At 37.7% G+C, this 22,224-nt stretch overlaps 2 protein-coding genes across 10 annotated transcripts in view; both read left to right on the top strand.

The window, feature by feature from the left end:
• Positions 1–1,161: 1,161 nt before the first annotated feature.
• The window catches only part of LOC127355806 (rano class II histocompatibility antigen, A beta chain), a 52,586-nt gene continuing 31,523 nt past the window's right edge, over positions 1,162–22,224 (top strand). Inside the window, exons 1-7 of one of the 9 annotated variants that reach the window (XM_051387032.1) lie at positions 1,163–1,325; positions 1,732–2,004; positions 2,785–2,998; positions 3,639–3,706; positions 3,793–3,906; positions 4,276–4,342; positions 4,391–4,845. In XM_051387032.1, coding sequence (XP_051242992.1) covers positions 1,268–1,325; positions 1,732–2,004; positions 2,785–2,998; positions 3,639–3,706; positions 3,793–3,906; positions 4,276–4,301 — 753 coding nt within the window. In that variant the 5' untranslated portion in view covers positions 1,163–1,267 and the 3' untranslated portion in view covers positions 4,302–4,342; positions 4,391–4,845. The other 8 variants (XM_051387033.1, XM_051387034.1, XM_051387035.1 and 5 more) reach the window with 8 other exon arrangements.
• Positions 6,305–11,234, top strand: LOC127356794 (uncharacterized). The gene is made up of 6 exons (XM_051388817.1): positions 6,305–7,430; positions 8,120–8,285; positions 8,793–8,906; positions 10,424–10,615; positions 10,898–10,949; positions 11,189–11,234. Exons 1-6 carry the CDS (start codon positions 7,218–7,220, stop codon positions 11,232–11,234), a joined length of 783 nt encoding a protein of 260 aa, XP_051244777.1. The 5' UTR covers positions 6,305–7,217.

Genomic DNA, 22,224 nt, shown 5'->3' on the forward strand with positions numbered 1-22,224 from the left:
ATCCTGAAAGTAAAGTGAACATTTTGGCCCCAACGTATAAAGGAGTTAATATAAGTTTATAATAATGTGTTTAATAAACACATTATTCATTATTTCATCAACAGTTTATTTCTCATATTCCACATTCTGCTGTAACGTGTTGGTTGAAGCTCTTCAGTGATCTGCTGGTTGTTAGTATGTGTGCATGTGTCAGATTGTATCATTCAGTAAAGTTTCTGCTGATGTTGTTGGGCAACCTCAGTGTTTACATGTCTTATCATTTCATTTGGTCAACTGGAAATGTTTGATTTCAATTTAACTGGATGTGTTTAATGATATTAATCCAGAATAAACACATATAAACTGCAGTGTAATGATATTAATCCAGAATATAACCTGCAGTGTAATGATATTAATCCAGAATAAACACATATAAACTGCAGTGTAATGATATTAATCCAGAATAAACACATATAAACTGCAGTGTAATGATATTAATCCAGAATAAACACATATAAACTGCAGTGTAATGATATTAATCCAGAATAAACACATATAAACTGCAGTGTAATGATATTAATCCAGAATAAACACATATAACCTGCAGTGTAATGATATTAATCCAGAATAAACACATATAAACTGCAGTGTAATGATATTAATCCAGAATAAACACATATAAACTGCAGTGTAATGATATTAATCCAGAATAAACACATATAAACTGCAGTGTAATGATATTAATCCAGAATAAACACATATAAACTGCAGTGTAATGATATTAATCCAGAATAAACACATATAAACTGCACTGTGTAATGATATTAATCCAGAATAAACACATATAAACTGCACTGTGTAATGATATTAATCCAGAATAAACACATATAAACTGCAGTGTAATGATATTAATCCAGAATAAACACATATAAACTGCAGTGTAATGATATTAATCCAGAATAAACACATATAAACTGCAGTGTAATGATATTAATCCAGAATAAACACATATAAACTGCAGTGTAATGATATTAATCCAGAATAAACACATATAAACTGCAGTGTAATGATATTAATCCAGAATAAACACATATAAACTGCAGTGTAATGATATTAATCCAGAATAAACACATATAAACTGCAGTGTAGAGTGAACTGTGTCTGCTGGACTTTGTGCTGAACAGTCTGCCTGGTAACAGCTGACGAGCAGGTCATGTGATGTGTTCTCTGCTTTTTAGAGCCGCTCTCAGTCAGACTGTGTCAGTGTTTGTGAAGTGAACAGAGGAACATGGCTTCATCCTTTCTCAGCTTCTCCCTCCTCTTCATCATCAGCCTCTACACAGCAGGTAGGATCAATACACTGATCACTGATCAATACACACTGATTATACTTTATCAGCCTCTACACAGCAGGTAGGATCAATACACTGATCACTGATCAATACACACTGATTAACTTTATCAGCCTCTACACAGCAGGTAGGATCAATACACTGATCACTGATCAATACACACTGATTATACTTTATCAGCCTCTACACAGCAGGTAGGATCAATACACTGATCACTGATCAATACACTGATCAATACACACTGATTATACTTTATCAGCCTCTACACAGCAGGTAGGATCAATACACTGATCAATACACTGATCAATTTACTGATCAGTGATCAAAACAGTAATCAGTGATCAATACAGTAATCAGTGATCAATACAGTGATCGTACTGTTTGTGCTCTGTCTCTGCAGATGGATTCCGGAGTTATGACATAGATCGCTGTGTGTTTAACTCCACTGATCCGAAGAACATCGAGTACATCTACTCTCAATATTACAACAAGTTGGAGTTCACCAGGTTCAGCAGCAGTGTGGGAGAGTTTGTTGGTTACACTGAGTGCGGAGTGAAACAGGCTAAATACTTTAACAGTGATCCTTCAATACTGGCTCGGAGGAGAGGTGAGAAGGAGAGGTACTGCCTGAACCACGTTAACACTTACTACCAGGCTGCTCTGGATAAATCAGGTGAGTTTGTGTTTGTGTAACATCAACAGCATCTTATTGATTAACTCTTTATATTGATCACTTCTTTATTGACTCTGCTAACAGGAAGTGATCACTGTCTCATTATATAATCAAATACTGTAAATATTGATCAGATATTACTTTATTGATTACCTCTTTATTGAGTGTGTGTGTGACAGAGTGTAAACTGGTTCTACTGATGTTAATTTATTTTAATATTCTTATTAAATATTATAAAATATCTCTGTCTCCTCCTGGTGGTGAAACTCTGTTACTGCTGATAATACTACTGATTACTAATATTACTCTATTGATTATTAATCATTTCACAAGCTAACCTTTTTTATAGTTAATAGATTAATAGATAGTTAATAGAATAGTAGTGTCTCCACTCTGACTGTATGACATTATGATCACTTCCCTGAAGTTAAACTTTATATGGTTTGTAAAACACTGTAAACATAATTTAGTAAAACAAAGATTGTGTTGTTTATGAGTTCAGATATTAACTTTAAGTTGTTGTTTAGATTATTATATTATTATATATGTGAGCGTGGATGGTAAAAGATTCTGTAATATTCACAGTATCAATAGAAATATAACTAATAATAATAACTGTAATCAGACACAACTAAAGTTCAAAGTTATAAATATTAACTTCATACAAGGGTGATATGAACTTATTTTATTAAACTGCATCTTGAGGGACAGATAAAGTCTTTTAAATTAATAATAATAGTGTAAATAATAATATTAATGATCCTAACGTCTGTGTTCCAGTTAAGCCCTATGTCAGACTGCACTCGGTGGCGCCCCCTGCTGGTAAACATCCCTCCATGTTGGTCTGCAGCGTCTACGACTTCTTCCCCAAACACATCAGAGTGAGCTGGCTCAGAGACGGACAGGAAGTCACCTCTGATGTCACTTCCACTGATGAGCTGGCAGACGCTGATTGGTTCTACCAGATCCACTCTCACCTGGAGTACACGCCCAGGTCAGTCAGACCAGTACCAGAACCAGGTCCACTCTCACCTGGAGTACACGCCCAGGTCAGTACAGAACCAGGTCCACTCTCACCTGGAGTACACGCCCATGTCAGTACAGGACCAGGACCAGGTTCAGGTTCAGATAGGTCCAGATCCAGTCTCACCTGGAGTACAAGCCCAGGTCAGTACAGAACCAGGTTCAGGTTCAGTTAGGTCCAGGTCCAGGTCCAGTTAGGTCCAGGTACAGGTCCAGGTTCAGATAGGTCCAGATCCACTCTCACCTGGAGTACACGCCCAGGCCAGTACCGGACCAGAACCAGGTTTAGATAGGTTCGGATCCACTCCTAACCTGGAGTATACGCCCAGGTCAGTACCGGACCAGAACCAGGTTCATATAGGTCCAGATCCACTCTCACCTGGAGTACACGCCCAGGCCAGTACCGGACCAGAACCAGGTTTAGATAGGTTCGGATCCACTCTAACCTGGAGTATACGCCCAGGTCAGTACCGGACCAGAACCAGGTTCATATAGGTCCAGATCCACTCTCACCTGGAGTACACGCCCAGGTCAGTACAGGTCCAGGTTCAGGTCCAGTTAGGTCCAGGTTCAGGTCCAGACCCTCTGATTTGCTGTTTGTGTTGATTCAGGTCTGGAGAGAAGATCTCCTGTGTGGTGGAGCACGCCAGCCTGAGAGAACCTCTGGTTACTGACTGGGGTAAATACCTGTCTGTCTCTTTATCTGTCTACCTGTCTCTTTACCTGTCTTCCTGCTCACCTGTCTGTCTGCCTGTCTGTCCTCAGACCCCTCCATGCCTGAGTCTGAGAGAAACAAGATCGCCATCGGAGCCTCCGGACTGATCCTGGGTCTGATCTTGTCTCTGGCTGGATTCATCTACTACAAGAGGAAGGCCCGAGGTCAGACCAGTACCCAGACTGAAACCAGACCAGTACCCAGACCAGTACCCAGACTGAAACCAGAACAGTACCCAACTATTAAACCAGTTTTAGTCCAGTCTCAGACCAGGTTTATCAGAGTCTCAGTCTGGTTTATCCTCATTAGTCCTTCAGAAACTGCTCAATGTGGTTGTCTCAGTGTACTTGTTTTGGATCAGTTTGGACCACCAGGGCCCTTTAGTCATCTTGTTCTTTAAACCAGAACCAGGAGTCTAATTCCCACTAACAGGCAGGATCCTGAACCCTGACCTCGTCTCAGACCAGTTCAGACTAGTTTAAATGATGTGGTGTCTGTATTTGTTGTTGACTTTGTTCTTTTCCTTAATCCAGGAAGGATTCTGGTTCCCAGTAACTGATCCTGGTCCTGATCCTGGTCCTGGTCCTGGTCCTGTCCCTGGTCCTGTCCCTGGTCCTGGTCCTGGTCCTGGTCCTGTTCCTGTTCCAGTCCCTGTCCCTGGTCCTGTCCCTGGTCCTGTTCCAGTTCCTGTTCCTGTCCCTGGTCCTGGTCCTACTTGCTGTGTTTGGAGCTCAGCAGACTGTCAGTGCTGCCCCCTGCTGGACCATCTGAACACTGATTCTCTGATGATCTGGACTCTGATACTGAGCTGGTCTGAACCTGATCCAGGACAGTCCTGTTGGTTGTGAACCTTTATGAGGACGGTCCTGGACCAGGTTCAGTGTGGCTCTGGATCTGGACTCTGATGCTTTACTGTGTGAAATCAATATTCAGCTTTTTGAATCCAATATAATCTGGTGGTGTGAATGATTTTATTACCTGCAGTCAGAAACTCTCTGTGGATTATTGATCAGATATCAATCAACAGGAAGTGGAATGATCTATTGATTCTGTCTGAGAGCTCTGTCATTGATTATAAAGTTCATATTAAAGTTTTAAAGACGTTTGTGTTTAAAGTTCATGAAGCTTTAACGTCACCGACAACCATTCAACTCAACTTTATGTGTACGTTGGTTCTGAACAGAAGGGTTAGGGTCAGTGAGAGAAGCTGCAGGTTCATATGGAACCGACTCATTATTGATTACCCACAGCTCTTAATATCATAGGCCTTCATATATATTATTGATAAACACAATGCAGAAATAATAATGGTCACAATGTTCAAATATTAACAATATATAGTCCTACCTGTAATATTTATTATTAAAATAATAACAGTAATATATAGTCCTACATGTAGTATTTATTATTAAAATAATAACAGTAATATATAGTCCTACCTGTAGTATTTATTATTAAAATAATAACAATATATAGTCCTATTACTATATATATATAAACTATATATATATATATATATATATATATATACATATATATAAACTATATATATATATATATAAACCCCTGAAACCTGCTCTCTCCTCAACCTTTTAAACACATTAGCAGGAACCTGTGAGCTTTGTCATCATTTCAAACCAAATTTGTTGTTTCGTTTGTTTTTATTTGAACTGTATGTGAAGAGGTAGAAAACTATCAATCTTGATGGAGATTTTCCTCTTCATGTGTTGGGCCGGGGGGAGGAGGATGGAGGGCCAGAAATGGGCTGCAGGCCAGCAGTTTAACCCCCCCTGTTCCCTCCATACTGATAATGAAAATACGTGATACTGTCACGTATTTTAATCTATTGGTTCGTGGTCTGGGACACGAAATTTCCACTTTTTCAAACTCATGTATTTCAATTGGAAGTATATAGTGTCACCAAGCACGACTTTCAAACTCATGTTCTGTCTGGGAGCGTTCTCCCTAATGTCCCTTAAGGGGCTCCGTACAGATAATTTATTGTTTATTTTTCTAAACCGTGTCCGTCACTGGACAGGATATAAGCAAGAAACCGATACAAACAATATTAGGTTATTCATTAATTGATTAATTCAGAATAAATAAATAAGAAAGTAATATCATTCAGACAGCTGGGTCTATTCATTCGTCTCAATCACAAAAGCATCACCCTTTACTTTTAATGATATCTGTAAAAGTTGACAGCCACTTCCTGACTACGTTACCCATGAGCGTTCTCTGCCGTTGCCATGGTGAAGACGCAAGCTATCTGGTGGCGTAAGCACTGTCGTCAGTTTTAGCGGGATTTCGCTCTTTCGCTCCCAAACTGCTGTTAAGATAAGTTGTATGACTATACGTCTGCTATGTGTTGTGTTTAATATGATAAATGACTCGCATGGTTTAATATTAGGGCGAAGATTAAATCCCCACCAGTGATTCACCATTGGTCAGCACAAACTCTTAAACTAACAATACAGCATTATCGTTATATCCAATGAATTGTAGCGTCGAGCATTAAGCAGATGTCATAATTCTGACTATAATAATGTGAGTAACTGAATTGTGTGAGCTCATCTGTCACTGTAGATCCCTTTTAAACTGTTTTGGGTTTTACTTTGTTAAGTTGTGTAGAAAACAACATGCTGTCTTTGAACAATTTATTATGCTCTCATGGTGCTTTCCCGCCATAGAGATCAAGAAAAACCCGCTAAAATAAGTACAACAAAACCCTCCCTACTTCTGGTCTTCCGTGCGGTCCTTCAAAATAAAAGTCTGCTTCAGAGTAAAACATACCGTAGCTAGGGATGAACGATTAACGGTTTAAAGGTAAAGCATGGTAGAATTCCTGACAGTTCAAAACTTAACTATCATTAAAACCATGATAACTGTGTGATATGACACTTTCACAGTAAATTTGACCCTCCCAGGCACAGGTGTAGTGTGAGTTAATGTTAATGCATAGCTGATATGGTTTTCTTATCATTAGGTATTGGCTATATTAATATTATATTGTTTTGCAAACCAAAAGTGCACATTGCTGCTAACTTAGTTTGTGATTGATGGTTGACAGTTTTTTTCTTTTCTCCCTGCAGCTCCTTTATAGTCAACCCCCATCACACCTTATTGTCGTCATTTTGAAAACCCAAAGGCACTTTTAAGAGCCAAGTCCATCTATCTATCTATCTATCTATCTATCTATCTATCTATCTATCTATCTATCTATCTATCTATCTATCTATCCATCTATCTATCTATCTATCTATCTATCTATCTATCTATCTTTCTATCTATCTATCTATCTATCTATCTATCTATCTATCTGTCTGTCTGTCTGTCTGTCTGTCTGTCTGTCTGTCTGTCTGTCTGTCTGTCTGTCTGTCTGTCTGTCTGTCTATCTATCTGTCAGTCTGCCTGTCTGTCTGTCAGTCTGCCTGTCTGTTTGCCTGTCTGCCTTTCTGTCTGTCAGTCATTTATCATGCCTGGGGGGTCGATCCAAAAGAAGTGCCCCTTTTGTGAGTCCATTTTATTTTGTGCCCAAAACAAATGCTCATATTGTAAAATGGAGCAGCCTGCCGAGCAGCGACTGAAGAAAAGACTGAAAAAGTTTGACCAGAAGCGAGAGGAATGGGTGGTTGGCCTTAAAAAGAACCACAACCTGGCATCCATTAAGGATGAAGCTATAGTCCTGGTATGTAGTATGTACCGTTTTTATGTAACATTAAAATGTCCAGATAATCTAGAAAATAAATATAGTAAGTGATGCCATTTATGACCAAGAGAGCGAGCCACTACAAGGTCAGAACTTCACTCAGATTTCAAAATGTACTTTTTTGTCCATCGGCCAATGGATAGTTAATGTTCAAATTTTATTTAGTTTTTAATTTACCAGTCACTCAATAGATTACCACTGATATTTTCTCACTTGCACATTTTACCAGAATTTTGCTGGTGACTGGTGCTATGTAGTATGAACCCTGTTTATATTACTCAAAGCACTTAACAATGTACATATGACCCATTCAGTCACAGAATCACAAAGGTTAACATTTTATCTATGTAGATGCCAAACCTGTGCTATAAATGTGCCACAAAGTTTGATTGTATCCATACTTAGTGATTTTCAACTTCTGCTTGGAGGAGAGTGTATGAGATAATACATTGCTGTGTGTCTATATAGAAGAGTTAGTTTCTGCTTCTACTGTTTGAGCCTTTCCTGTATCCAGCTAAACTCACCATGATGATAAGGCCATCATGAATGACTGTCATCAATAATGTTATATTTTTGATGTATTTTTATATTTAATAATTACAGTAATATACTTTTTGCTGTTGCTTTTACATTTTTTAACCAGCAAATACATCATTTTGTCGTTGCAGCTTGAGAAACTCCATGCCATGGGCTACAAGCCGGTTCTCCTTCTTGGCAAGGAGACAAAGACGGGAGCAACAAATTGTGAAGTTTTAACGCCTCGTTGCGAACTCACTCTTCAGGCCCAGAACTCACTCCAGAAGATGGGCTCATTTTATGAGTCTATTTGTGAAGGTGAGATGGACGCACTGTATTTTGAATTTACAGTTCACAACTAGTGTTTGGTTTGAAAAAACATTTTGTGAGATTTTGCAAACTACAAGTTAATATGAATATCAATATACTCTCAAATTTTGAGCTTAAGATGCAGATGGACCATTAAGAAAAATAGCACAAACCAAAAGAAAACCATTAAATGTTGATGGCGTACATCACGACTCAGTTTTTTAGCACACACAGTCCAGTGTGTCATTCTTTGAATAGATAATAATTTTTTCCTGTATAAACAGTGTACTCTATTTATTTATTATAGTCACATAAAATCAAACACAGATTTACAGATATCTACTATAAAAGACAGTAAACTATCAATAATCCTCCTGTAATCTAAAGTGACCACAAACCAAGTTGGGAAGAATAGAACTACACAATTCTCAGAGATTAAATCGGGCACAGTTGAAGCTCTTGGTTGACCTCTTTGTTCTAAGTAGGCATAACAGAACTCTTGTTTAACTTACATAGGTTGGAGTCAGGAAATTCCTGCAGCTGATGATCAGGTGATCACACTAACCCTCACACCGTGTGACCCCTTGGAGGTCAAAAGCCAGGAGCAGGCAAGCAGCACAGAGGGAAAAGGTAGCTAAGGCAGATTTCCAGCGTTACAATACATTGTAAATGCTGACAGTGTTGGACCCATGGATTACCTTGCACAACTTTTTACCCATAGAGTTTTAGGTCACTTTCATGTTATGTTCTACAATATAAACAGTGTCTGCTGTTAAATCAAATACCCGTCAGTTGTAGATCAAAAATACATCATTTTCCTCTTACCTGTCCTGTACTAGTGCTGTCACTTTAAAAAAAAAATCTAGTTCGAACAAATCTAAAAATAAATGGTAGGATAGCTGTTAGGATAGTAGAGTTTGCCGTGACTTTGCTATCCACTGTGTAAAACTCAAAATACTTCCACATGCTGCTCTTCTCCTCACTATTATCATCCATTCTCGAAGCAAATTAGCTTACTTTACTGCTTTGACTGAGAGGCTGCAGGCCAAGAGCTGTTAAGAGGGGCCGGCTATAGGTAAATCTGATAGAAGCACCCCCTGCTGGAATACAATGCAAACTACTTCCAGTGGTCTGATGCGCTTAAGGAGATTACAGCCTACAATGTTTGAATATCGAATAAAAATTGACAGCCCTAACCTTTACCATAGAGCTGTTCATCCATCTGGATGGTTTTGGTGTGAGTTGCCCAGTTTTTGAGGTACTCTTTCCAATACAATGGAGCGGAGTGGGATTTCTCTTGTGGTGCTCAAAGAGCAACAGCAACAAAAAACATTTGAAAAACTCAACAGCAATGTCTCCTTCCAGAAGTCACGACCCAGTTACCTAAGATAATCCACAGACCTCGTTTTGAGTAGTTTAGTGTAGTTTGATTGAAAGAAAAGTAGTTACTACATACATGAAACTGCGCACAACAAGGTCTGTGGATTATCTCGGTCTGGGTAACTGGGTCTTGATTTCTGGAAAAAGACATTGCTTTTTTTTGACCTGAATTACTCATTTGTAGTCATTTTATGTTTTCAGTTTAAAGGAATAGTTCACTTTAAATGAAAATGTAGTCATTATCTACTCACCCTCGTGTCAATGAGAAGTCCGGTGTATTTTTTAATCCACTCAACACTGCTGGAGTTTCACAGGAAAACAGATTGTAGCATTTTTCCAGACAACAGAAGTCTATAGAGACCAGTGTTAAAATGGCTCCTGGAGCTGCCACATGCAGAGCTGACTTGAAAAAACATAATTTACGTTGTGTTTCTAGCAAAGAGCTAGCTTAGAGCTACGGTCATGTGTGCGTTCCTCACACACGCATGTGACTGCATCTGTAAGCTAGCTCTGACAGGTAGCTGTGCTGCAACCTGTCTGAGACCTGTGCTGGTCTCTGTCAACTGCTGTTGTTTGGAAAAAGACTCGTTTTCCTGTAAAAGTCCAGAAGGATTTTGTGTATTAAAAACTACACTGTATTTCTCACCAGCTTGAGGTTGAGTAGATAATGACTGAATTTTCATTGAACTATTATTTTACATATAAAATAAAATGTTCAACAATGTCAGTGTTCGCATTACAAGTGTCTTTTCTCTTATTTGCTGCAGCCTACAGCTCTGACCTGATCAGGGCTCATGCAGAGCGAGCCCTAAACCTAAGCCCTGTGCAGACTGCTGAGGAGGTGGAGAACCCCAAAGACTTGCAGACTGCTGAGGAGGTGGAGAACCCCAAAGACTTGCAGACTGCTGAGGAGGTGGAGAACCCCAAAGACTTGCAGACTGCTGAGGTGCAGAGCAGAGGCGGGTAGAGTACTGAAAATCTGTATATCTGGTATACTCAGCCCTGTCTGTTTTGACCCATTTACTCACCCCTTGCATTCCCTGATCAAGCCAGAAACGAAGGATCAGCACTTGTTGAAACAAATTGGGATAACCAAATACAGTATGGACACCTACTAATTTACCTACTTAAACTGCTGCATTTGAGTTGTGGTGTGATGCTCTAGTCTTTGAATTGATTAGTTAAAGCTTAATTTGGTATATGACTAATTTCCCTCTCCAAACCTGTATCTGTCTCCACAGGGTCAGACACGGGCACAGAGCTTAATCCAAGACGAAAAAAGAAAACAGTCAGGTACGTAAATATTGTTTTTAGGGTAGTTATAATATTTTAATGAATTGAATTATTAGAATATTAGTATTCTGATTACTATTTATAACCAAAGCTCATTTGTCAAGCTGATTCTCTCATGGGAATGAATTAATCAAAAAGAATGAGAAAGAATTAAGAATTGTGTAATATGTGAGATAGTATTTTTGTGATTTGTTTTTTGGTGTGGACATTTGACTGGACTGTAATCTTCTATTCCACAGAGGCACCAAAGCATCTGCCTGTGAGGAAAAAGACACAGATAAGTAAGTTTAAATGTTTCATGTGTTTAATCATCATGGCACAGATAGGTCAGTCAATATGTTTACTTGCACACAAGAAATCTGACTATTACAAGTAATCAGGCTATGGCTGGAAATCAGGTAATGGTTTACATGCGTTACCTTACTCTAAAAATATACATGTAAATGCACCCCATCACCAAATGTGAGAATGCCTCAGTTATCAGTCCTTCTGTCAGTGTGATAACATTGCTAGTTTTACCCATGGTTATTTTCCATAGTTTCATTGCTTATTTTTTGTAACTACTTACAACAGATTATTATTATAATTTTATTATATTATTTCATAACAGACAACCTATAAAATTCCAACAGGCCTCGTGTGTCATTAGACCAAAGTCTGATTGCAACTTAAAGGTGCTGTAAGTGGTTGCATTTAGCAAGAAAACAAAAAAGAATTATGTAAGCGTTACATAGCTCTACATTGTGACAGCCATCAGTGGTTTGGGTGTTTTGTCATTAACATGGGGTCCTCCACTCTGCAGTAAACAGAAAAGACATTTTCTGGTGTTCTGTTCCCTCTTTCAGCCAATCAGTAGGGAGAACTCCACACATTTCTTTTCCATTTACTGCAGAGCACAGGGACTGGGAGACCCACGTCAATGACCAAACACTCTAAATCACTGATGACTGTAGGACTATAGAATTATTTAACACTTATATTAACACAAATATATCACTTATTTCTGCTTTAAGTCATCAGGGTTGTATTATTTTGTTACTAATCTAAAAATATATGTACATGTTTGTGATGTTCACAGACTGCTCCTACCACTCTCGTCTAGAGGCTTTCCCCATCAGACGAGTTGTAAAAGAAAGATTGAGAAATGTAAGACAGCAATAAAATAATTCATAGAGGGTTATGATTATTAGAATTGAGAAAATTCCTTGTGAGTTAGATTAAAGGAGTCATAACCTGGAAAACACATTTTCCCTTGTTAATACAAGTATATTGTAGTTGGACCTCAGTTGAAACTTGCCTGAAAATTTGGAGTTTGAAAGTGGTTCTGTTTTTTCGTTTGGCCTCTTTGTTGAAACCACAAGGGTACGCACCCAAAACAAGAGGTTTTCATTCTGCTCCTCAGCTGACGTCAGCTCAGGAGCAGAATGAAAACCTCTTGCTCTCAGGGGGACACAACAAGCTCAATGTTTATAATTTATTTGGCAAATTCTTTTTTAAAAATCATTTTAAGACAATCAAAGAGAGACAAGATATGTTAAAACACCAGGTGATGAGTCCTTTAAAACATATTTTGTACTGAAAAATTAATTTAAAAACACTGTAAATATCAACTACATCCCACTGTATCAATGAAAATCGATGATTACTGCTAAAAATAAAAGCTTAATCCTAAGAATGGAATTAATGATTTTTTTTCTCTTTATAGGGCAAAGAAGAAATATTGGTTGACTGGAAGCCCTGTCCAGTATGGTATATATTCAGCCTTTGTTCTGCTTCTTCTAGTCCCATGTTGGAGAACAAACATATCCTACCACCAGTAGTCTAATTTTTTTCACTGTTGCATCAGTTAAAGCGACCCATATGTTTATGCATAATTGATTTACGTCAGAGTGTGTTTAAGATTTTGTTTTGATTGTGTTGTGTTGATGTGTGCTTGATTCATGTTTAAAGGTTTAAGTTCATTGGAAAGACTCAACAAGTACCAGTAACAGACAAAAACCCCTTCTGTTTTCAGTGGTAAGGAGTGGGCCCATTCCTGGCAACCGAAGGATTTTCTTCAATGAATGAATTCATAGTTTTTAGTTTTTTTGTACTTTATATTGTTTGCTAATATAAGTGACATATTATTTGATTGTTGTGTTTTTTTGTTGTTATGAAAGATAAATAAATTGTCAAAGATGAACATTTTTGGTTTTACTTCTCCATGCATCATCTTATTCAAAAACACAATGTGATAGTGTTAGTTGATGAAAGGTAATAGCTAAAGAAGATGACGAAAATAACCATAAATACAGCATGATTAGACTTTATTTATCTTTTATTATTTACTTGCTATCACATCGCATTATTTCACTTTCTTAAGTGGATTACTTTAATGAATCAACATCCGTTATTTCTTTCACCCAGACAGTATACCGTATACTGTACTACAGTATATGTTTACATTTTGTATACATCAAAGTGGACTACATATTTGTGGTAGATTATTATTTGTTTTAGCTTTTTAAAAATATAAGTAATTTTGTTATATAACACATTAAGTGAATGTTGCTAATGATTATGTCATTGCTACATGCAAAGGGCCACTAGTTTCATCCACAGCAGTGGTACACTGGTATAAAGACAGGTTTGCCAATGTCTTTATACAGAGAACTAAATGTAAGTATCAGCATTTCTGAAATGTGTACCTGTGTATTGACGGAATATACAGTAAATACTGTTCTACCGAGTTGTAAATTTAGTAGCTTTTAATCCAATAATAATAATTATTTTCCTAATACATAACAGAAATTGTCTGACTGCCCTCAGTTGCCTCAATAAGCCCATCTTGATTTGTCCATCAGTATTTGGAGGTTAGGATACATTTATATGGTAGCATGATTGACTGTTCCCTGGCCTGAGAAAGGTCAGAGCACCTATCTGCAGTGATCTGACCTCCCCAACACAACCAAAGCAACACTGACACAAAAAGAAAAGAAGAAAGGCTTCTGGACAAGAAAGAGTTTCTCCGGCTGAATACAACACATGACTCCAAGCCTGGAGAAAAGGAAGGTGAACAGAAAAATGTAGTGATATTGTAAAATATTAGGACAAAGTACACCTTTGATTTTAAGAACGTAACCATTGAGATTCAGTCATTTTTTAGCTTCAGCTGTCATCGGGTTCATGTTTAGAGATATATCTATAAGTGAAACTATACACACAGGTTTTAGGACGGTGTCATCCGGACAATATAGGACCATTCTGGATGGTTTGAGGAGAAGTTAAAGTTGCAGTGTTCTATGAAGTACTGTATATGTATCGCCCTCCGCACAGCATGTTAGGCCTATGCTGACTTTTTGGATAAAAAGGTCCTATGATGGTTATTTTATAAGATATGTTTGCAAAACTTAAACTGTACACAGAAATGTATTAGCACTACGATATATTACAAATTGGATCATCCAGGATGATCCTGTCAGACTGGGGAAGGGGTTAAAGGGTCTATAAACCGCCATATTAAGTTAATGGGAAAATGTCAAAGGTGAAACAATCTGTAGTTTAAGGCGAAAATAAACTCGGAACTGGTCCACATTGAAAAGTATGACTGTGTATAATCCTATAATCGATATCTTAAATAAATCTGGCCACAAAATACCCGTTAAAAGATTTTGAGTGACTGTTTCCAGCTTGGCCCTTAAAGAGGTCTCTGAATGTATACGTCAAACAGCCATGATGTCTACCAACAAGAAAATCAAACTTTGTCGTAGGACAACAGTGAAGACATCGTTGGAAAGGTCTTGACCTAGGGAGCAACATATGTCAATATGAGATTTGTGGGCGGTTCCTGCTCCTCAGGTGTGCCCTTTGAACCTTGTACCTGTGACACTTTTGAAGGCTTATAGTTCAACAACAAAATATGCTACAGACATGGGGTCAACAGTTTTGGAAAGCTCTGCACCTATACTATCATACCCAGCAGCAGACCAATAGGGGGCGCCACTGAGTAGGGTCAAAACCTATAAAAAACATGATTTCACCCTCTTACCGATAAAAAAGTTAAAATCAGACCAAACAGGCGTGGTTCCCACCCTTAAAAACATATAATAAGCTTGCAAAGTTCGTGTTCACAGTTTTACATAATAGAGATAATTCATTGGAACTACAAAAGCTATGACGCAGCACAATGCTGTGTACTGTAACTCGGCACAAATTGTAGTTCTGGTATCCTCCTTCCGGTGTAGGGTTAAGATGTTGACATTAGGGTTCAGAAATCATATATCCGCTCAAATTATTAACAGGCAAAGTATGACCATAAAGTTTATATTTATATTGTGAGTAGATATATGTGATGAAAAAGATAAATATATACATTTATTAGTGCTATTTTTACGTATTTCCTGCTGCTCTATCTTTCTATCTTTCTTGCTTATATCTTTCAGACCTCATCCTTCGATCTACTTTCTCGCTATAAAGTGTTAATGTGGTCTATAATTTGTTTTAATATGGTGTGGCTTCCAAACAAGACCATTTAGTTCAGTATACCTGCAGTAGGATGGATTAATAAACGATAGCAGTCGCAGATAACTAGCAATAGCCTTACTGGCTAGTGAACACACCCCAAGGTTTTCAAGACGTCAGTCAACCCCAACTTGAATTTGATATTAACATGACAATTTAGGTTATCTAAGTATCATATAACATAATATATATATATATATAACCCAATATAATAGAGTGAACAATACTACATTTATATATTAATAACATTGTAATGTGTTTCCCAACTCCCTCCATCCAGTTTAATACTGCAAACTTCTAATCATGGCGAATACATCAATGTATTTAAAAATACAATGCCCATTACAATTGTTCCTTTGAAATTGTTAGGAAGCATACAAATTAGAAGGGATACTTGTAGTTCTTCCACCAAGAGGAGGGTTGTAATTAAGTTTACTAAATCAAAAATCTACGACAAGTAAAACATAGGCTACATTATACTGTGTATAGATGATTTGGGTGAAGGAGATCAGTTCATTAATGTAATCCACTTAAATAATAATGTATTGTGATGTTAAATTGAACTAAATTCCAAATATAATAATGCATTATTTATGTTTGTTTCCCATATTTTCTCTTGCTAGTAGGCTATATTTTTTATAAAACATAAAACTGTCACATGATGTTTCTAAACATGATGGAAAAGTAAAACCAAAAATAGTCATTTTAGGCAATAATTTATTCATCTTTTACACCAATACTGGAGAAAATACACCAAATGCATATCTGTCCAACAAACAATTGGGCTGTATTTCTTAAAAATGGACTGTGGGGTTAGATTAACATAAGCACTGACAACAGAACATGTAATCAAGTTATACTGTATGTCACCTATATTAACTTACCAAAAAACATATAATAAGAAAATATACAACTGTCTATTTGTTACACACATTCTAATACATATTACATACATATTATATGTCTGTGTAAATTAAAATTCTCATAATAAAACCATGTTAAAACCAAACACTTTTGGCTCATGACCCCACTTTGATGTCACAAAACTCAGGTGATCCCAGGCATTTAAAAAAAAGACCCAAATTGGCTAAAATTAATTTGTTTTTGATCAGGTAATAGTTTTTTCTTCTATGTTGCAACTAAATGGTGATTTAGTACTGAATGAGTAAGCAACAATATGTACTTAGTCACGCCACCCTATCAATCAAAATTTCTCCTTGGTTTACATTTTACATGACATGTTGGAGCTGCAACAATTTGATTTAAATTAATAACCAACTGTTTGGATGAACAATTAATAATTTTGAGTCATTTTTTGAAAATAAAAAGATTCAAAATTATCTGATTCCAGATTCTGAAATGTAATATTTTCTGATTTCTTTATACTTCTATGACTGTCAACTGAATATCCGAACAAAACAAGACATTTGAGGAAGTCCTCTTTTACATACATTAACTAAATAACAACACACCAAAATGCTAGTGCCTCCCTCACCAAGATTGATAATCTGTGAAACTGGAAGGGGAGAGATGAAACAGTGGTCTGAACATTCACCACAATGCTATGTAACTGTGCGGAGAGCTGTCAAGTGTGGCCCCAATGAATGTTCACGTGCTACAGCAATGTAATGACTCTTCCTTATTTTTTTGTTTCCTCTGTAGAGGTCAGCTGACTGCTGTCAGTTGACAGGGAGCAGTTAGTAGTGTTCATCTGATTTAATTTACACTTGGTGGGTGTATTGCAGAGGACCCAAGGGTGCACAGTGTCAGGTGTGAAGTTGCCCGGATAAGCGGTTGAGAAGCCCTTCCAGGGACCAAGCAATCAGCTGCTCTGAATGGGTACAACCCCCAAACAATGCTGAACGCAGCAATACAAGGCGATTGGTCTGTTCCAGATAGGCACTTTCCCTTTGGGGAGAAATTAAGTTCTTGTTATTCTTATTATTCTTAATAGTACTAATAACACAAAGATAAAGGGAAAGTCCATTTCCTTTGCCACAATCCTCAGTGCAGCTTCAATCTGGGGGAAAAAAACAAGAGGTAAGATCAAAAGCTAAAGTTGAGCTGTTTTAGAATGGACAAGCATAAATAAATACATAAATAATCATTAAAGAGTAACACTAATCTGTCGAGATATGTGAATGTGCACGCACACACGCACACATTTTACCTAAGCTATGTTTTCCTCTTCATCCTCACTGGTGTCTGGACTGCTGTGGACACTTTGATCTTCCTCTTCAATATGTAGAATGACAGAGGCCTCAGCACCTAAAGCAGTCTTGTATTGATGGAGGACCACTTGCAACCTCTCTGACACCTCTGAGTTTCTTCTCCTCAAGAGACTGCAAAGTCCTTCATTTCCTTTGTCTCCACCTCAAAATATACATGAGATTACATTACAGACATTCTACAGAGTAAGATTGCTTCATGAGACCACATACTGTAACTTCAATAGAGTAGAAAGCTCTCTCCTGTCTCTACATACTATATGTGACTATGTGAGTGTAAGTTGGTCATGGATGTTTTGTTTAGCTATGTTTTGCGTCAACTTACCCTCCTCAGCCACCTTGTTTTTGAGAACCAATGACAGGTTCTGCAACCATGTGCAGTGTTGTGCCATCTCCATCACCAGAATGTTTTTTTCCTCCTGCAGTCGCTTTGTTGTCATCACTTGGTCATGAAGCTGCTTCTTGGTTCCAATGTTTGCTAAAAAATCAATGACAGTTTTATGAATACATGTTGCATAAACATAACAAATATTTAGCAACAACAATTGTACTTTTTATCAATTTTATACAAAATAAGAAACCTTAAAATACACATAGAAACTACATGAATATTAAACCACTCAATATGTTTTGCACACTTATTTCAGTATACTGTATACAGCTGAACAAAAATCTTCTGAAAACTGACATACCGCTGTCACGAACCTCTCAGTGCTCTCTCCATTCAGGGAGTGCTCCACTACAGCTGCATCAATGTTTACTGCAGAGTCAAGTTCGTTGTACTTTTGTATCTCCTGAAGAAGGAGCTTCTTGTCTTCTGCCAGCTTCCTCCGAAGCCGGTGGCGAAGCTTGTTGCTGTCTAGAATAACATGAAGTAGACGGGTAAAGGCTCTTGACAGAACTGCTTGACAAGAAAAAAATGCATTGCACTCAAAAAGTGAAAGTGAAGCTGCAGTGACTGAAGTATGTAATAATGACAATCTAGATAATAATCAGTTACAATCAAACAGAAGAGAATGTAATGATAGAGCTGTAATTGGCTTACTTATTGCTTTTACATTGTGTACTAATTCCATGTATTTGTTTGTGGAGAGTTAACCTATTGTATTATATACAGTAGTGTTACGACCCAGCCCGATTTGGGGGGAGAAAAAAAAAAAGAAAAAGAAAAAAAAAAGAAAAAAAAAAAAAAAAAAAATAAAAAAAAAAAAAAAAAGTTTTTTTAATAAAAAAAGAGAGGGTTGTAAAAAAAAAAAAAAAAAAAAAAAAAAAAAAAAAAAGATAAAAATTTTTTTTTTACCAAAATGAAAATGATTGTATAATACTGAAGAACAAAAAAAAAAAACCCCCCAAAAATTAAAAAATAGAAACAAAATCAAACTAGCAATTATGAAAACTTAAAGGGTCACAAAAGATACAAAGGCTGAATCCCTCTGATAAAGCCAGGCAACACTAGAAAGTAAAAACACCAACACAATGGTGTGCAAAAGAAAAAAAGGAGAAGGTCACTGGTTCACAGCCGCCCTGAACTGTGGACACACAAGCTATTTAAGTGCAGCTGAGGTTGATTGAAGTTCCTGATTGGTAGCTTCAGTGGACTCAGCCACACCAATCACTGAAGCCAGGGGACAGCAACCAGGAAGGAGGCGGTCTCTGCTCAAAAAAACCAACCCCCAAAAAAAAAAAAAAAAAAAAAAAAAAAAAAAAAAAAAAAAAAGGCGCCCAAAAAAAAAAAAAAAAAATTAAAAACACAACATTTTTTTTTCTTTCTCACACTGAGGTAGAGCCCCTCAATGGACCACTGAAGCCCTGTGTGTGTGGTGCCTTGCAGGTTGTCAGATGTATCTCGTGTCTCTGTAGAAATAATAGTAAAATTCACAATAAAACAACACATAACAGTTTCGATGTTTGAATTCATGTTACACATAAACCCCTTTTAACCCGACTTGATTGTACAATTTGGTATGTGTACTTCCTACAGAGAAACTGGAATATACAATAAAGCCAACATGTCACACAGTTAGCTGGTCTTGGTGGCAGGTGAGGTCACCACCTCTTGTAATCCCTAGAGATCAATTTAACTATCGTTGGCTGACCTTTAATATCAAACCTGAAGATTCAGAGTGTTATTTTCTGTTATCTGGTCATGCTTACCACCAGCTGCCCATTCCTTCACATCAGAAATCCACTGTGACACCATTTCATCTGAGCAATGTAGCTGTGTTTTTAGCTCTGCTAGCTTTGCAGTCTCATCCAGGAGCCTCTGACAAGTCTGATAAACAGTGTTACACAGTAATCAGGATAAAGTCTGTATGATTAACAACAGCTCAAATGATAACAACAAAGGACAAAATAAAACCATTAGACCTACCTTCACATATCGTGTGGAAAGTGCCTGATGTAAGGAATCACTTTTCTTGTGGTTCCACCCCATTGCATGCAACGTAAGCATGTCCACCCGGGCTGTTGAAGGCAAAGTATGAGTTGATGGCATGCAGTCTTGAAAGAAGTGAGTGCAAAAATTTGGAAATTTTTGCATACTGTTTTTGACATATATTTTGTCGTAAGGGCACAACGAGAGAGGTAGCTGTTCACTTGTTCCACCTCTTCACCGGCGGTTGTCCCTGCTCCTTCCTGGTTCCTACCACTCCATTTAATCTGTTAGTAAAGGTTGAGTGGAACACAAAAAGTATACATAGTATAGTTTCCCCATTAACTTCAAGTTAATATTGTTAAACATTACAATTTACATATGATGAAAAAATAATAAACATACCTCACACTTAGTAGCATGAGCTCGAGCATGCATGACACTGAGGAACGGTTTCATGGTGGTCAGCTCCTGGAGAGCAGGAAGGACACTGGCAACTTTCTCCAGGTATGGCCAGTATTTGCAAGCCACATCCATGGCAAAGAATTGTGCCTTGGCTGGCATGAGCTCCTTTTGAAGGTACAGGGGGTAGGCGAATATTTCTCCCCTGTACATAATAAGGGCTTTCAGAAGGAAACCATGGCGGCACACAGCAACCTCCATGCCCTCTTCATCCAATTTGGAAGCCCTCCTTGAAGTCTCCCTTGCTGCTGTCCACTGGGAGTCCCCACACATGCCTCTTCCCTGTGTCTATGACACACGTAAACAAAAATAAATCAAATAAAATCAATGGTATCATAAAACACTGTATATGCCATGTATTCACTCAATTTGATTTTGTAGTTGGTAGGCAGAAGTTGCAGTTGGGGAGGAAATCTAGGTTGGATATATATGGTTATTTTAGTAACAGAAGTATTTTGTCAAATTACGATTCAAACTTGCATTTTTCACAGCTTTCTGGATTATGTCCACAAATCCAGACACTGCACTGTCTTCAGCCACAAATATTCCCTCAAAAAAGGCATGGTCACCAGAACTGTGGAAGACACATTGGAAATCAATTTATTAAATATATAACTCAATCAATCAATCAATCAATCAATCAATAATAACACTGGAACAAAGAGCACCTTCTATTTCGGCGAAAGCGATATCATTTTCTGTTTCCATCTGCTGAAACAGCCAACATTTCTGGTGTGCAGGCTGGGCAGGTGAAAACAGCACCACAGCAGAGTTGGTCTTTCTCAAACAAAGCATATGAAAACTCCAAGAAGCTGCGCTGCAGAGTGTCGCTGTTGATATGTCCAGACTGGAAGATACATAGAATAAAACCATCGTTGTGATGTTGTCTGCTTATGTACAGAAATGTTGTGATATGGCCAAGAACAATAATACTAACTCGTCCTCCACACTTGGTGCGATGCTCCAGCAGCTTTGCAAAGGCCTGTCTGGAGAATCCCGGAGAGATGACTTTGAGTTCCTGAAAGGAGCTCAAGAGGTCCAACGTGTACAATACAAGTATTGACAGAGGCTGGCCAATATCCACTCCCAAGGAGGTCCTTCATGTCAGGGGTCCACTGCTGCTGGCACGTCTGACATACATACAGTGGCTGATGCAAGTAATAACACCCTTAGAACAAGAAAGAAAAAAAACATGCTTAATACACATTTTAAAACACCCTCAATATCTTGATATGTGATTTGATTTCTGGAAATCATCTTGAAATAGAAATTTAAATAGTGAATTGTTTTTACCATTGATGGTAATTAAAATCACTGGTTTGCCTGGTAACACAGTGAAGGTTGTGCCGTCACAGACGCAGTTTGACACTCTCACAGTTAGCAAGATGCAAGCTGGCAAAAAGAAAGAAGACCATTCATTCATATTATCTGTTAAAAGCTGCAGACACATGTGGACAGCAAAATAAAAGCTTTGTTGAGAATATACCTTGCTCCTGAGTGCAATATCCAACCTCCCCTCTAACGACATGTGTGGTTGGAGGAATGGGTTCAAAAAAACCCACGTATCAGACATTGCCTGTTGTGGAGTGGCTGTTTTTTGTGATGCAGTACATCGCAGTCCCCACAGAACCACTCTTCAGGGAGACACTCTCTGCACCTAGGGATGAAATACAAAATTAATATAATCAGCTATTCATGTGAATAACTCATGAAC

The sequence above is a fragment of the Dicentrarchus labrax genome, unplaced genomic scaffold (genome assembly GCF_905237075.1).
Source record: "Dicentrarchus labrax unplaced genomic scaffold, dlabrax2021, whole genome shotgun sequence".
NCBI lineage: Eukaryota > Metazoa > Chordata > Actinopteri > Moronidae > Dicentrarchus > Dicentrarchus labrax.

What these genes read in the sequence shown, in the direction of transcription:
- LOC127356794 (XM_051388817.1), top strand. Translation starts at nt 7,218, where the DNA reads ATGCCTGGGGGGTCGATCCAAAAGAAGTGCCCCTTTTGTGAGTCCATT. An exon ending in TTATGAGTCTATTTGTGAAG is followed by an intron (nt 8,286 to 8,792) that starts GTGAGATGGACG and finishes TAACTTACATAG; the next exon opens with GTTGGAGTCAGGAAATTCCT. An exon ending in AAGCAGCACAGAGGGAAAAG is followed by an intron (nt 8,907 to 10,423) that starts GTAGCTAAGGCA and finishes TATTTGCTGCAG; the next exon opens with CCTACAGCTCTGACCTGATC.